This window comes from Lepidochelys kempii, chromosome 6 (assembly GCF_965140285.1).
Source record: "Lepidochelys kempii isolate rLepKem1 chromosome 6, rLepKem1.hap1, whole genome shotgun sequence".
Classification (NCBI taxonomy): domain Eukaryota; kingdom Metazoa; phylum Chordata; order Testudines; family Cheloniidae; genus Lepidochelys; species Lepidochelys kempii.
Window position 1 is genome coordinate 89,061,836 of NC_136385.1, and position 16,086 is coordinate 89,077,921.

The following is a 16,086-nucleotide window of genomic DNA, read 5'->3' on the forward strand; positions in this document are numbered from 1 at the left end:
TTTAATACATTTATTATTTCAAATACTGCTGCTCTTGTAGGTTTAAAAGGTGAGAAATAGCATTGTCCAGCTCTATGGCTAATTTATAAATCCTAAATCTGTGATAGTTTTGTAAACTTCAGATGCAGGTAGTGGATGTCTTGCTGAATGAGAGAATTTCTATTCTATTGATTGATGAATTTTTTTAATCTTTTTTTAAAAATCATAGTATTACAGAAAAACAAGGTAGAATGCTCTCTGACCTCATGACTTCTTGGAAGGAGACTGGAGACCTAGATAAAGAGATGAATATTGCATTCCTTTTAAAAGAATTGGATGTTGTAAGGGCAAAGAATAAAAAGGTACAATAGAGATATTCAGATTACAGTACTTGCTGTTTTATTGTTTCCCATTAAACCTTCATTTCAACCTTTTCTAATATAGTTTTTTAAATTATTTTATTTTATTGCATTATTAATCAATAGATCTCTTGTCATTTCTACTCTTAGTATTTGCATAATGAATGTTTCCAAGGAAGTGAATAATCTTTTATTTTTTTACTTTTTTAATCAGTGACATCAATTCCTATATCATAGATATAGATGCAAAATAAATATATCACTGTAGGGCCATTCATTAACATTTTACTAGGTTTCAGTCAGACTTGTGGAGACTGGGGAATTTAGAAACAGAAGGGCTAATCTGAAACCTACTGAAATTAATGGAAAGACTCCTGTGGTCTTCTGTGAGCTTTGGATCAGGGCCCACACTGGGCTAGTTTCATGTCAGTCATTCACGCTAATGACTGGGAGATCCAGTACAGATCACAGAATTTTGCAAATGAGTGATTAAGTAAGCACAGTACAAAAGCGAGAATAATGTGTCACAAAATGTGCTTTGTCCATTTATTTTTACAATAATTTGATATTTCACAGCAAACTAGTAGTAAAGGTATCATACAATATTTTGAAGAAGTAATAATATTTAGTAACATGAAATCTCACAACAGTGCACTCCTATTAAAACTTTTCTGAGAAGAGGGGAGAGACCAATGTTTTAAAAGCAGAACGTAAATAATTAGACATAGCAAATTGTTTCAGGCCCCAATCCAGCAAACATGCATATGCTTAACTGTACTCATTTTGGTTGTCCTTTTGAAAACAAGTACAGAAATGTTCACAGATTTGAGGGCTTAGTAAATTCCGCTGTATTTATTTTCCCTTTTTATTAGCATTTCCCCGTTGTCATTTAATTAATGAATTTCTGCATTGCAGCTGATTGACTGAACTTGATTTATTTAGCAGCAGTGCCTCTTCAGGTCTGTTACCATACCTGGCCTCTAACAGCACCTCTGTTTGTTTAATGCTGACCACATTTTTCCATCCCAAGCTTTAATTATCTACTCTCTCACATTCCCTCTCCTGTTTGCTTAATTCCACCTTTAATTAGACTAATACCAAAATAACAATTGCAATCTCTACATATATTTCTCCAAATTTCTCTCATTTTAGATAGAAAACATTTGAGATTTTTCCCCTACTCCCTCATGTCTTAATCTTGAGGGAAACCCTAGAGATTGTACAAATTCTTAAGCATTGATCATTTTAATATAACCTCTGCGTCCCTCTGTTTGTGTACTGTAATCTCCATTGGATTTCTCTCTCTAGAATTTGGAGGAGTTTGAGACTCTGAGAGTTCTTGGTTCCAAAGTTATTCTATCTACCAAATGAACCCCAATCCATGTTTTATTAGTGTTACTTTAATTCCCTCAGCCTCCATCACTACCTTGTCTTGGGTTTGGTTTTGTTTTTTTCGTGAAGACTAGACTTCAGCCTTCTAATATAACGTTGATGGTAGAGAGTTTGAATGATGGTGCTTCCACATTTTTATGAAAAGTTTGAAACCTACTTTCCAGAATGGCATTCATTTAATCTGTTCTGTTAAACAATTTATCCCCATGGATTTTCCCCCATTCTCAGACAGCTCAAGCATTTCATGACGCTATTATCAGCTGTTTGGCATAAACAGTGGCTAGAAGCTTATAAATAAGAGCAATAATTTATAAACTGGAGCTCTTGCTTTATGAATATAGTCAATCTGATAGGCAGGCCCAAATGTCACTTTGTTGTTTTAATGTAAGTTTTGGGGTAATTTCTGTTATTGGTTACACCAGGGATCGGCAGCCTTTGGCACGCTGCAACCTTTGGCAGGCTGGGCCGATTTGTTTACCTGCTGTGTCCACAGATTCAGCCAATCGCAGCTCCCACCGGCCGCGGTTCACCACTCCAGGCCAATGGGGGCTGCGGGAAGTGGTGCAGGCCGAGGGATGTGCTGGCCGCTGCTTCCCGCAGCCCCCATTGGCCTGGAGTGGCAAACTGTGGCCAGTGGGAGCTGCGATCGCCCAAACCTGCGGACGCGGCAGGTAAACAAAACAGCCTGGCCCACCAGGGGGCTTACCCTGATGGGCCGTGTGCCAAAGGTTGCCAATCCCTGGGTCACACGCTGCAGAGGTTTCTATTGTCAGTGAGAGTCACATGTGCATAACCAAATGGCAGATTCTGACGTTTCTGCAGGTACATTTTTTTACAGTTAAATGACAGCCACACTTTACTGTTTCCCAAGTACAGATCCAATTGATTCCCAAATAAAAGAAGGGCTCAATATGAGGAGAAAGAGTCAAAATTCTGGCTTGAAAAGAATACAGAAAAGAATGTATTGCACCTACAATCTTGGCCCAAACCTTTCCGTTTATCTGAACTGAACACCATTGCTATGAAAGGGCTGTAAGCTGAAAGAATATTCCAGGGAATAAGATGCATCATTCATCCCATGCTGCTTCTGAATTTCTTAATGTAACACTGTTACAGCTAGTAGTTTCTGAGTTGGAGTGTCCCAAATAAAAACAGTGCTGTCTGTCGTACAGAGTAGATGAAAACAAGGGGGTTGAAAACAGATGGTATTTTCTGCTTTAGTGTTTTAAATAAATAGAAGTACGTTAAACACCTGTGTTGTTTAATATTTGTTTTCTTTGGAAGGAAAGGAATCATTTTATAATGGGAAATTTTTATTTTGCTGAAGATTAATGGACAGGGTATATTTGTCAGACAAGAATCTTATTGTCCATTTGTTCAATTAAGCTTCAGGATAAGCTGTCTGAAAAAGACAAGGAGCTGAAGACAATAAAGCTGGACTTAGAACTGCAAGAGAGAGCTACAGAAGCTAAGATTGCGGAAAAGACTGCAGGTACAGTAGACAAGCATTTAACAGATGGCCCTATGGATCATACAGTACCCATGGTTGCTATATGACGTGGCCTAGTGACTGTTAGCTATGTTTGCTAAAGGAGGGAAGATTTGATAATTTTTTTTTTATGTGTGGCTGTTTAGAGTTGCTTAGAAAATAGGTGGCTTTAACATCCTGGTACTGGTATTAGTGAGAGCTTTACCTGTATTCATACTGATTTGGGCATTAAGTGCATTGTTAACACCATGTCAATCCAATCACAAAAAGGTTGTTTGTTTTGTTGGAAGGTCCTGAACAAACAAGAAGAAATAATGATTACCAGTGCCTCTACCTTTCAACCAGCAGTTCAAATACCACTTATTGTTTTAGCTTGTTCAGAGCAATACTACCCCCCCCGCCCCCCCTTTGTATGGAGATAGTCACATATTCACCTCAACTGGAGACCTGCACTTTACTTGAAAAATCTGTTCTTCTGGTAGTTAATGAATTTTCATCTCATGACATTGATGATGGTATGGCTCCAGAGGATGAGGTTTATAAAAGATTTCCAAAGTGCAACGATTTTAAAGTTTACAGTTGAAAGTGACTACTTTAAAATAGATTTTAAGAACAGTACAGATGTGAATATATTTAACCATTGTTCTCTGGGTAGGTATATAAAAAAAAACAGTTACCTTGTTAAGTTGCAAAAAGTTATATTTTAAGTAGAATATATTTACATTTGACAGTGATTTCTTATATAGAGCCAGTACACCGTGAGGCTAAAATATTATAGAAAGATGATGTTTAGTACCATAAAGAAAGATGACAACGTTCTTTGAGATCTTTCTCCATGTGATTTAGAGTTAATTGCACCAGAATTTTATGAAATGCTTCACGCAATTTATTCTCAGCCATATTTTATTAGGTTTAAGTTAGGTGCAAGGTGTAAAATTATGTGTCTAATGACCTGTCTCCAAGATATTGGTACTGAAAGGGAGATTAATCATCACCAGAAAAATAGTGGAAAAGAATGTAAGTAAACTCTCCAACTGAAAAATCAGATGGTTGGCTATCAGTTTAATGTCAAGCTCCTAAGAATACGATATTCTTTTGTGTGTGTATATTACAGATGGAAGAGGAGGTTTATGGGGATGAGGAGCTAGACAGTGTGAAACAAAATAAGAGAAATTCTGGATATTATTAAACTCTGCTAGTTTCTTTTTTTGAATGAACCCTCTTGTGTATATTCAGAAGAAACATAAATCTTCTGTGTGTGTCATGATAACATCTTTTGTTTGCATTAAATTCAAAGTTATCTGTTTGTTTTCTGGATGTTTGCATAGCGTCTTACCTATTGTATATAATACAGAAATATTCTATTTAAAGTAAACCTTCATTGCTCATTAAAGCCTATAGGGAAAAAGCCCCTGTAGATATAAAATACATAGTCAAAATCCTAATCAGTTTCCTGTAAGGATAAGAAGAAACAACTATTGGCAATCAGTTCCCATCTTAAGTTTTTAATTTTCTGTTTACTTTAGTAAATTTATTAATGATATCCTCTCAGAAGGATATGACATGATATGATAACTAGATATGGACATAGCAATAAACCATTGAAACCGAATGTGAATCAAAGCTTTGAAGTCTTAAGAACATTAGGTAACTTTTTAATAAATTTTCCCCCTCTCATCTTTTCTTTGTTTCTGCATCTCCTGTTCTGGAAGAGCAGAAGTGTCTAATTGCTGGGAAACTGGGTGTCCTTTTATTTCTAGCCTGACTGGAAGAAGAAAGCCTCCAATATCTCTCGAGTGTTTGCTTCCTGCTCGGTTTTACCAGTGTAAAAGTTTCAGATAACTCCAAAATTTGGAGTGCTTATCCAAGTTATCTAAACCAAACTGAACTTGTGGAGGTTTGCCGATTTGTCTAATAAAAACTTCAGGGGCAGACCTACTTTATCATTAAAGAGCATAATAATGAAGATTCAGTGTATTTAGACAAATGATTTTTTTCAATTTGTTAAGTTCATTGAGAAAAGGGGAACACATGGTGTTATGATTTCATGTAACTAGTTAATGTTTAATTGCTATTGTATTTAACACATCAAGAATGAAGCTTAGAAATATGGGTGTTTGCATTCTTCCTATTGCTTAGTATTGACTTTGTGATAAGAAAATTACTCCAGAAAAGTACATTGTAAAAAGCATCACATAAGGACATCATAAAAACATTTACCACCTTCTTTGGGAGGGATTACAATTCACTTTTTAAAAATGAACCTTCCAATTTATAGAAGGCCTTGCTGATTTAAAACCTGTGTCAGAAAGGCAGAAAAAGATACCTGACATCTCAGGCAGTCCAGTTTCTGCACTGATTATGGTACTTCTTCCCAGGTGATGGCAATTCACTCAGTGTTCTCACTTCCTGTGCCAGATCTTCCTTTGCCTTCCTTGCTTTCTCTTTCCTCTTTCAGGTATGCAATTCAGTGTTTGCGTAGCATGTTTCCCATCTGCCATGTGGTGTTCACATCCCAACCACCTGAGCCGTCTTACTTTTATAATATGTCCTGCTCTGTCATCAGCCTGGTCCTATAAATCCTGGAATGGTTACTAAGTCCAATCTGGAATCAGATCTACGTTTCTGTGTCCTTGAACTTTTCTCTTGCTAGAACACTGTCTGTGTGTCTTCATGATCTTTGAGTTTAAGTTGTAATGTGGACATTAAAATATAATGATCTGAGCCAACATCTGCTCCTCTGCTGACTCTGACATCCCTCAAAGAATATAGCACATTTTTGGTATACACACGTGCTCTGTCTGATGGATAGTTGCATAATCTCATGATCTCCATGTGACCTTGTGACTCCTCTTGTCCTCCTATCTTTAGAGTGTTTGTGCCACTGCGAATCGAGACCTATTCGTCATTATCAGTTTGGATGCCTTCCGCTGCTCTGCCTGTGACTACTTCCCAGCCAGTAGAGTTGTTACCAGTTTGTGCATTGAAGTTGCCTATCATCACCTTGATTTTGTGGGTAGGCACATCGTCCAGTTGTTGCTGCACCTCCTCATAAAATGTATCTATTTCACTGTGGCCTGCTGTGTTTGTTGGTGCATATACTTGTACAGGTGTCCTGTCTTGTTTGCAGCATGGCTGTCGTTATTCTGTCATTCACTGCCTCCCAAGTCAGCAGAGTCTTCGCTGTGATTTTATCCAGCATAATTCCTACACCTGAGTATAAGATTGTAGTACTATCAAACACCATCTTGCCACCTCCTGCCCATCTCATTTCACTGATATTAAGTATGTTCATATGGTATTTTCTCGTTTCTTATGTAACTTATGCCAGTTTTTCTGTACTATACAAAGTTCATAATTCCATGCACCTGTTCTTGTTACAAATTTGATCATGAGGATTTGATGTCTTGATTCTAGCTTCCTTTTGGCTTTCACTGAGATCTGTCGTATTTGGGTTTTAAGTTCCATTTACATCTACCATCCTCGATTTTTGGTTCAAGACAGGGGTGGGCAAACTACAGCCCATGGGCCACATCCGGCTTGCCAGCCAATTTAATCTGGCCCTTGAGCTCCCACTGGGGAGCGGGTTCTGGGGCTTGCCCCACTTCCGTACTCCAGCCAGGGAGCGGGATCAGAGATCACTCTGTATGCACATGCTGTGGCTCTGTGTGGCTCCCGGAAGTAGCGCCATGTTCCCCATCCAGCTCCTATGTGTAGGGGTAACCAGGGGGCTACACACTCTGTCCCTGCCCCAAGCACCACCCCCGCAGCTCCCATTGGCTGGGAACTGTGGCCAATGAGAGCTGTAGGGGTGGTGCCTGCAGATGGGGCAGTGCGCAGAGCCGCCTGGCCGCGGCTCTGTGTAGGAGCCAGATGGGAGACATGCTGCCGTTTCTGGGAGCTGCTTGAGGTAAGCGCCACCCGAAGCCTGCACCCCTGAGCCCCTCCCATGCCACAACCCTCTGCCCCAGCCCTGATCCCGCTCCAGCCCTCTGAACCTCTCAGTCCCAGCACAGAGCACCCTCCTACACCCCAAACCCCTCATCCCCAGCCCCACCCCAGAGCCTGCACCCCCAGCCGGAGCCCTCACCCCCCACATGCCCCAATCCTCTGCCACATCCTGGAGCCCCCTCCCACACTCCAAACCCCTTGGTCCAAGCCTGGAGCACCGTCCTCCACCCCAAACCCCTCATCCCCAACCCCACCCCAGAGCCCACACCTCCAGCTGGAACTCTTACCCCCCGCCCCAGCACTCCAACCCACTGCCCCAGCCCAGAGCCCCCTCCTGCACCCTGAACTTGTTTCTGGCTCCACCCCAGAGCCCGCAACCCCACCTAGAGCCCTTACCCCCTCCTGCACTCCAGCGCCAATTTTGTGAGCATTCATGGCCTGCCATACAATTTGCATACCCAGATGTGGCTCTCAAGCCAAAAAGTTTGCCCACCTCTGGTTTTGCCCACCAACTGTTACTGTTGCAGTAAGGCTTTACCTTAGTGGGTTAACATAAGAATGACCATACTGGCTCTAAGGTCCATCCAACCCAGTATCCTGTCTACCAACAGTGGCCAATGCCAGGTGCCCCAGAGGGAGTGAACCTGACAGGTAATGATCAAGTGATCTCTCTCCTGCCATTCATCTCCACCCTCTGACAAACAAAGGCTAGGGACACCATTCCTTACCCATCCTGGCTAATAGCCATAAATAGACTTAACCTCCATGAATTTATCCAGTTTTCTTTTAAACCCTGTTCTAGTCCTAGCCTTCACAACCTCCTCAGGCAAAGAGTTCCACAGGTTGACTCTGCGCTGAGTGAGGAAGAACTTCTTTTTATTTGTTTTAAATCTGCTGCCCATTAATTTCATTTGGTGGCCCCTAGTTCTTATATTATGAGAACAACTAAATAATTTTTCCTTATTCACTTTCTCCACACCACTCATGATTTTATATACCTCTATCATATCCCCCCTTAGTCTCCTCTTTTCCAAGCTGAAAAGTCCTAGCCTCTTTAATCTCGCCTCGTATGGGACCTGTTCCAAACCCCTAATCATTTTAGTTGCCCTTTTCTGAACCTTTTCTAATGCCAGTATATCTTTTTTGAGATGAGGGGACCACATCTGTATGCGGTATTCAAGATGTGGGCATACCATGGATTTATATAAGGGCAATAAGATATTCTCCGTCTTATTCTCTAAACTTTTCTTAATGATTCCTAACATCCCATTTGCATGTTGGACTGCCGCTGCACTCTGCGTGGACGTCTTCAGAGAACTATCCATGATGACTCCCAGATCTTCCTCCTGATTAGTTGTTGCTAAATTAGCCCCCATCATATTGTATGTACAGTTGGGGTTATTTTCTCCAGTGTGCATTACTTTACATTTATCCACATTAAATTTCATTTGCCATTTTGTTGCTCAATCACTTAGTTTTGTGAGATCTTTTTGAAGCTCTTCACAGTCTGCTTTCGTCTTAACTATCTTGAGCAGTTTAGTATCATCTGTAAACGTTACCACCTCACTGTTTACCCCTTTCTACAGATCATTTATGAATAAGTTGAATAGGATTGGTCCTAGGGCTGACCCTTGGGGAACACCACTAGTTACCCCTCTCTATTCTGGAGAGGAGTATAAACCCAACTGCAGAAGCCTCCTTTTTTATCCACACTTGGGACTGGCACTGTTGTTAAAAAGAGAGTTCATTTTTAAATGGAAATTTCCATAGAGTTCAGCAGCAAATAACCCAAAGCTTGTCACTTTATACTTTTCATTTCTAGAGCTTTGTACATGCATGGGAAGAGGTAAAGAGGAAGAACAGAAATATCTGAGGGGTTAATGGGAGAATAACAAAAGACTAAGTAAAAAAAAGTGAGGAAAGAAACACAAGGCGTGTGTTTGTAGTCATATATAAGAAATAATGTACTGTCAAATATAGTCTTTATCATTCCTTTTTGCAGCCCTAATGGTGAGTTTCAATCTCTGTCTTGGGTTCCTGTCTCTGCCCCAAGTAGCTGGGACTAGAAATAGGGAAGAATTTTGTTGTTGTAGTTCTTTGGCCACTAGAGGCTATTATTCCTGCTGCTGCTGGTTTCCATAGGCTCTGTCTCTGTCTCTCTCTCTCTCTCTTCTAATTCTTTACTATTCCCCCTGCCTGATTCTCTCTCATCTAAGCCATCATCTATGGAGGTATTGTTCACTTAATTATCCCTCGGGAGGAGGAAGTAATTGAAGAGGCAACAGGTGAAGGCAGAGGAAGAGAGAGCCATATAGGGATTGAGTGTAGGGTGATGGAGAGGAAAACAAGGAACTCTGTGGGAGGGAAGGTTGTAGGAGAGGAAGGAGGAACCTCACAGGAGGGGCTGTGAAGAGGAAGGAGAAACCTCTCAAAGTGGACAGAGGAAGGGATGGACACCAAAGGTGGAAAGGGAGAAAGGAAAGTTGCCCCCCAGGGGTGGGAGAAGGGGGGACCACACCAAAAAAGGTAAAGGGAGAGTGGAAAGTAAGGGTGGAGACACTGCAAGGAAGAGATGGGGAGACAGAAGGTGAATATCCATTCAAAGGTGTGAGAGGAGGGAATGGATCTCAGTCTGAACCAGGATGATAGTCCACTAGACCTTCCCCAAGAAGAAACAAATAGATATATAGGGGGCAACCATTGTCTGCTAACAGGAAGGAGCAGTTCTGTGTAAGGGAGAGTTTCAGCGTCTAGTTGAAGCCCCCATTGGTTTGTAAAAACTTCCTAAAGTGCCAGACGTTTGAGGGTTGCTCCTTCACTGGTTTTGTACTCTAGGTATATTTGCTATATAGAGAGTCTTGCAGGTTCTTTATTTTAGTAGGGCTACATCACTGCCACAAAGTGTTACTTAGTGACACAATGTCATGCTGCAGTATAAGGGGGCTAAGCATGTAGAATAAGACTGATGACCAAGAATGGCAACAGTGATGTCTGTTCTCAAGTCTCTCTAGAAGGTCTGAGCTTCAGGCTCATTGCATCACAGGGTTGCTCAAAACAATCTCATGGCCAATACAGTCTCTCTCAAGCACAAAAATACTTTTTCTCTCTCAGTAGATTAGCCTCCCCACTTGGAAATGGGAGATGAGACTTGGATCAATGACCGTGAAGAGTAGAAAATTCCTTCAGGGTGAGGAGGGGGAAGAGTCACGTCTCTGAACTCGTACTTTCCAAAAGGGGCAGTCCAACCATGCTGATTAAGCAAGTGGTCAGCATACTAATTCTAAAAACTGACTGGCTATTTTGACCAGCCATAAGAAGGCTTCCAGGTTATCTGCTCTATTCAGTGCATCTTGGACAAGGAGTGGTCTGTTCCTACATTCCTTTAGATCATGTAAATAACTTTCTCTCCCTCTCAAAGAAATAGGCCAACACATTTCTTGGGTGCCACTTTGGCGATCCTGTTATCTAGGTTGGCAAAGGAGGAGAATGTAGACTGGGAACTTCTTACTTGGTAACCTAGTTTCTCCAAGTCCTGACTATGCAACCTGAAACATCGTAACCTGTATTTGTTGTGTTGATAGGGTTGAAACTGTTTTTCTGAAATGCGAATAAATGAAATATCATGCTAGGTCAACAAAGCAGGGTTACTCAGCTTTACTAAGGGAGTGACATTGCAATCATTTTGCTTGTAGAAGGACTTGTATGTCACCCCAAACAATGGCTATAAGGAAGGACATGGAGCAATACGATAAACAGAGGGAATTACCACTAGCCTTTCTTTTGTGTTTTAATACATCATCAAAACCTCGTAATATAACTACAGCTTTGATGCACAATTTTAGATTTTGTGAAGTTTTAGGTTCCTTGTTCTGTGTTATGGAAGACAAACTTATTTTGAAAATGTTGGTTTATTGGGGGGGGTTTAAGAGTTGCTGATGAAGGAATTAACTACTGTTGGATGTGTGAGGCATGGCTGGTTGTGTTTTTATTTTCTGTTCTGGTTTTAGCTGTTTACTTGGACACGTTGCCTCACCTTAACATTAGCAGGCAGCATTTCCAATCTGCTCTACAAACTTGTAAAGTCTAACGTCACCCCCTTCATGGAACTCAGCTTTATTAATGAATAAAACAAGAAGATACTATTAAAGAGCTGATGAAACCTTGGTTCCTGCAAGGGTTCCTCCATCGCCACTGCTCAGCCCACTCCTTAGAAGACTCTTTATCTTTGAGAGCCGCTCCCGTTCTCTTATGTCTACATAGGGTAACAAGACACATGCCTCAGTGAATCAGCCAAACCCACTTATCTCTTTCTCAGCTGTATTAACACTGGCTAACGTGGTGAAGTGTTTCAGATAAACACTGCCAGCTCATTACAGTGAATGGTTGAAATCTTGGCCCAATTGAAGTCAATGGCAAAACCCCTATTGATTTCAGTGGGTTCAGGATTTCACCCACTATATTTCATTTAGCTATGTTGCCACTGGGAAAAAATTGCTCTGTATACCTTTTAAATGACAATTGCACTAGAATTGCTATTAATTAACAAAATTTACAATAATTTAACTCTTTTTTGGTTAGTTTTTATTGTATGGAAAATCTGTTCCCTTTCCCTCCCCGTACCATACACAATCCAAACTAAGGGCAGGTCTACACTACCACTTAAGTCAATCTAACTTACATCGCCCAGGGTGTGAAAAAGATACCCCCTGAGCGATGGAAGTTACAGCAACGGAAGTGCTGTCTGCACTAGCCCTATGTCAGCGGGAGATGCTCTTCCACCAATATAGCTTCCGCCTCTCATGGAGGTGGAGTAGTTATGCCAAAGGGAGAGCATGCTCCTATTGGCATAGGGCATCCTCACCAGACACCCTACAGCAGCTGAGCTGATGTAGTGCTTCTAGTGTAGACCTGCCCTCAGTTATCATGAATTCAGAAAGTGTGAATCAGCAGCAGAAAATAATTTGTACCATAGAATCATAGAATATAAGGATTGGAAGGGACCTCAGGAGGTCATCTAGTCCAACCCCCTGCTCAAAGCAGGACCGATCCCCAATTATATCATCCCAGCCCAGGCTTTGTCAAGCCTGACCTTAAAAACTTCTAAGGAGATCCACCACCTCCCTAGGAATGCATTCCAGTGTTTCACCACCCTCCTAGTGAAAAAGTTTTTCCTAATATCCAACCTAAATCTCCCTCACTGCAACTTGAGACCATTACTCCTTGTCCTGTCATCCGCTACTACTGAGAATAGTCTAGATCCATCCTCTTTGGAACCACCTTTCAGGTAGTTGAAAGCAGCTATCAAATCCCCCCTCATTCTTCTCTTCCGTAGACTAAACAATCCCAGTTCCCTCAGCCTCTCATCATAACTCATGTGTTCCAGTCCCCTAATCATTTTTGTTGCCCTCCGCTGGACTCTCTCCAATTTTTCCACATCCTTCTTGTAGTGTGGGGCCCAAAACTGGACACAGTATTCCAGATGAGGCTTCACCAATGTCGAATAGAGGAGAACGATCACGTCCCTCGATCTGCTGGCAATACCCCTACTTATACATCCCAAAATGCCATTGGCCTTCTTGGCAACAAGGGCACACTGTTGACTCATATCCAGCTTCTCATCCACTGTAACCCCTAGGTCCTTTTCTGCAGAACTGCTGCCGAGCCATTCGGTCCCTAGTCTGTAGTGGTGTATTGGATTCTTCTGTCCTAAGTGCAGGACTCTGCACTTGTCCTTGTTGAACCTCATCAGATTTCTTTTGGCCCAATCCTCCAATTTGTCTAGGTGCCTCTGTATCCTATCCCTACCCTCCAGCGTATCTACCACTCCTCCCAGTTTAGTGTCGTCTGCAAACTTGCTGAGGGTGCAATCCACACCATCCTCCAGATCATTTATGAAGATATTGAACAAAACTGTCCCCAGGACCAACCCTTGGGGCACTTCGCTTGATACTGGCTGCCAACTAGACATGGAGCCATTGATCACTACCTGTTGAGCCCGATAATCTAGCCAACTTTCTACCCACCTTATAGTGCATTCATCCAGCCCATACTTCTTTAACTTGCTGACAAGAATACTGTGGGAGACAGTGTCTAAAGCTTTGCTAAAGTCAAGGAACAACACGTCCACTTCTTTCCCTTCATCCACAGAACCAGTTATCTCGTCATAGAAGGCAATTAGATTAGTCAGGCATGACTTGCCCTTGGTGAATCCATGCTGACTGTTCCTGACCACTTTCCTCTCATCTAAGTGCTTCAGAATTGATTCCTTGAGGACCTGCTCCATGATTTTTCCAGGGACTGAGGTGAGGCTGACTGGCCTGTAGTTCTCAGGATCCTCCTTCTTCCTTTTTTTAAAGATGTGCACTACGTTAGCCTTTTTCCAGTCGTCTGGGACTTCCCCGGATCGCCATGAGTTTTCAAAAATAATCCTCCCCATGCTGTGCTGCCCAGTTCAGTAGTCTGGGAGCTGACCTTGTTCGTGAAAACAGAGGCAAAAAAATTATTGAGTACATTAGCTTTTTCAACATCCTCTGTCACTAGGTTGCCTCCCTCATTCAGTAAGGGGCCCACACTTTCCTTGACTTTCTTCTTGTTGCCAACATACCTGAAGAAACCCTTCTTGTTACTCTTAACATCTCTTGCAAGCTGCAACTCCAGATGTGATTTGGCCTTCCTGATTTCACTCCTGCATGCCCGAGCAATATTTTTATACTCATCCCTGGTCATTTGTCCAATCTTCCACTTCTTGTAAGCGTCTTTTTTGTGTTTAAGATCAGCAAGGATTTCACTGTTAAGCAAAGCTGGTCGCCTGCCATATTTACTATTCTTTCTACACATCGGGATGGTTTGTCCCTGTAACCTCCATAAGGATTCCTTAAAATAAAGCCAGCTCTCCTGGACTCCTTTCCCGCTCATGTTATTCTCCCAGGGGATCTTGCCCATCAGCTCCCTGAGGGAGACAAAGTCCGCTTTTCTGAAGTCCAGGGTCCGTATTCTGCTGCTTTCCTTTCCTCCTTGTGTCAGGATCCTGAACTCAACCATCTCATGGTCACTGCCTCCCAGGTTCCCATCCACTTTTGCTTCCCCTACTAATTCTTCCCGGTTTGTGAGCAGCAGGTCAAGAAGAGCTCTGCCCCAGTTGGTTCCTCCAGCACTTGCACCAGGAAATTGTCCCCTACATTTTCCAAAAACTTCCTGGATTGTCTGTGCACCGCTGTATTGCTCTCCCAGCAGATATCAGGGTGATTGAAGTCTCCCATGAGAACCAGGGTGTGCGATCTAGTAGCTTCTGTGAGTTGCCGGAAGAAAGCCTCATCCACCTCATCCCCCTGGTCTGGTGGTCTGTAGCAGACTCCCACCACGACATCAACCTTGGTGCTCACACTTCGAAATCCACAGACTAAATCACACTTTTTAATCCACAGACTCTCAGGTTTTTCTGCAGTTTCATACCGGAGCTCTGAGCAGTCATACTGCTCTCTTACATACAGTGCAACTCCCCCACCTTTTCTGCCCTGCCTGTCCTTCCTGAACAGCTTAAATCCGTCCATGACAGTACTCCAGTCATGTGAGTTATCCCACCAAGTCTCTGTTATTCCAATTACATCATAATTCCTTGACTTTGCCAGGACTTCCAGTTCTCCCTGCTTGTTTCCCAGGCTTTGGGGGAGAGAACGTTGGTGGTGAGAGGAGAGGAACAGGAATGTAGTAAAGAGATCCATATCCAGTGTACTGGCTGGGACAGATAAACTAATGTTAGGCTGGGATTTTCAAAGAAGCCCTTGAAAGTCCCAACCTGGGTCATTCCTTGGACTGTTCTTGTGAGTTTAAAAAAATACATTCAGAAACTGTTACAAAAATAAAATAGGTTGGCAAGTATTTCATACTTACATCCAGTTTTTGACTGTAGCAGTGTTCTTAAAATAGGAGACTCGTAATGTGAAGGTAAAATTTTTCACAGCTCTAGAGCACTGTAAGTTGTGAGACAAGTGCTTTGAGATCCCTGAATTTTCAGCAGGATAAATTATTTTGTTATTAAAAATCCAGTAGATAATTGCAAAACATTTGGTTTTGTGTTTATATATGAATGTATTGGAAAAAGATTGGTCCGTGAATTTTGCTATATGAATGTTTAAAATATTGTTTTATGTAAATTGTGAACTCTTTTGGAGGTTTTTCCTCTCTCTCTCTGCTTTTAAAAATAAAAAAGGAAAATTTCCACCTTTTTCTCAATCTATTATTTGCTGTTTGTGTTCCATATCACTTACTGTTATACTTGTTTTGCAGCTTTATATGTTTGTCTGTCTCTCTTTTTCTCGGTCTCAAAAAAAAAAATGTAGCAATGGAGTACAATACAGGAAAACTTACGTTTTCGTTTAGTCTGTTCAAGTAGTTAATATTGTGTATTCATGTTTGTGCAGTTCTTTGGAATACTCAGATGTGGTATAGGGTATGAACATCATGAAGTGCAGAGCATTATTGAAAATGTCCTTAATTTACTTGAAAAATTATAATTACTGAATAAATGTGCAACAGTTCAAACAGCAGAATTGAAGAAAACAAATCATCCAATAGGATGCTAGGCTAGACTTAAAGTTTAATTTAACATTACTTATTTCCTCTTACTTAAGTGGTCGTTTCACTAATTAAGTGCCAATGGTGGTTATTTCTAGCACTGAGAAAAGTATTTTCCATTTCTTTAAAAGCTTGCTGTAGAGTCCCCTTTTTAGATGTTAGTTATTTTTCTTTCTTGCATGTCATCCATTAAAGATTAGCTGAGGAAGGTTGGAGCATGGAGAGATTATGAATGACAGAACAACTCCTGTGGAATAATAATCAGTTTTTGGTATTTAATGCTGTTTGACTTTTGCAGACACATTTCTTATTAACCTTTGGTACAAAGAGAAATCCAGGTTC

The 16,086-nt window shown here is 41.5% G+C and overlaps 1 protein-coding gene across 10 annotated transcripts in view; it reads left to right on the forward strand.

Annotated features, from left to right (window-relative positions):
* MIPOL1 (mirror-image polydactyly 1) overlaps positions 1 to 16,086 on the forward strand; it is a 289,347-nt gene that overhangs the window by 79,771 nt on the left and 193,490 nt on the right. For all 10 annotated transcript variants that reach the window (XM_078853360.1, XM_073349064.2, XM_078853359.1 and 7 more), the window contains 2 exons: positions 209 to 341; positions 3,117 to 3,222. In XM_078853360.1, the coding sequence (XP_078709486.1) occupies positions 209 to 341; positions 3,117 to 3,222 (239 nt within the window). The remainder of the gene's footprint in view (positions 1 to 208; positions 342 to 3,116; positions 3,223 to 16,086) is intronic.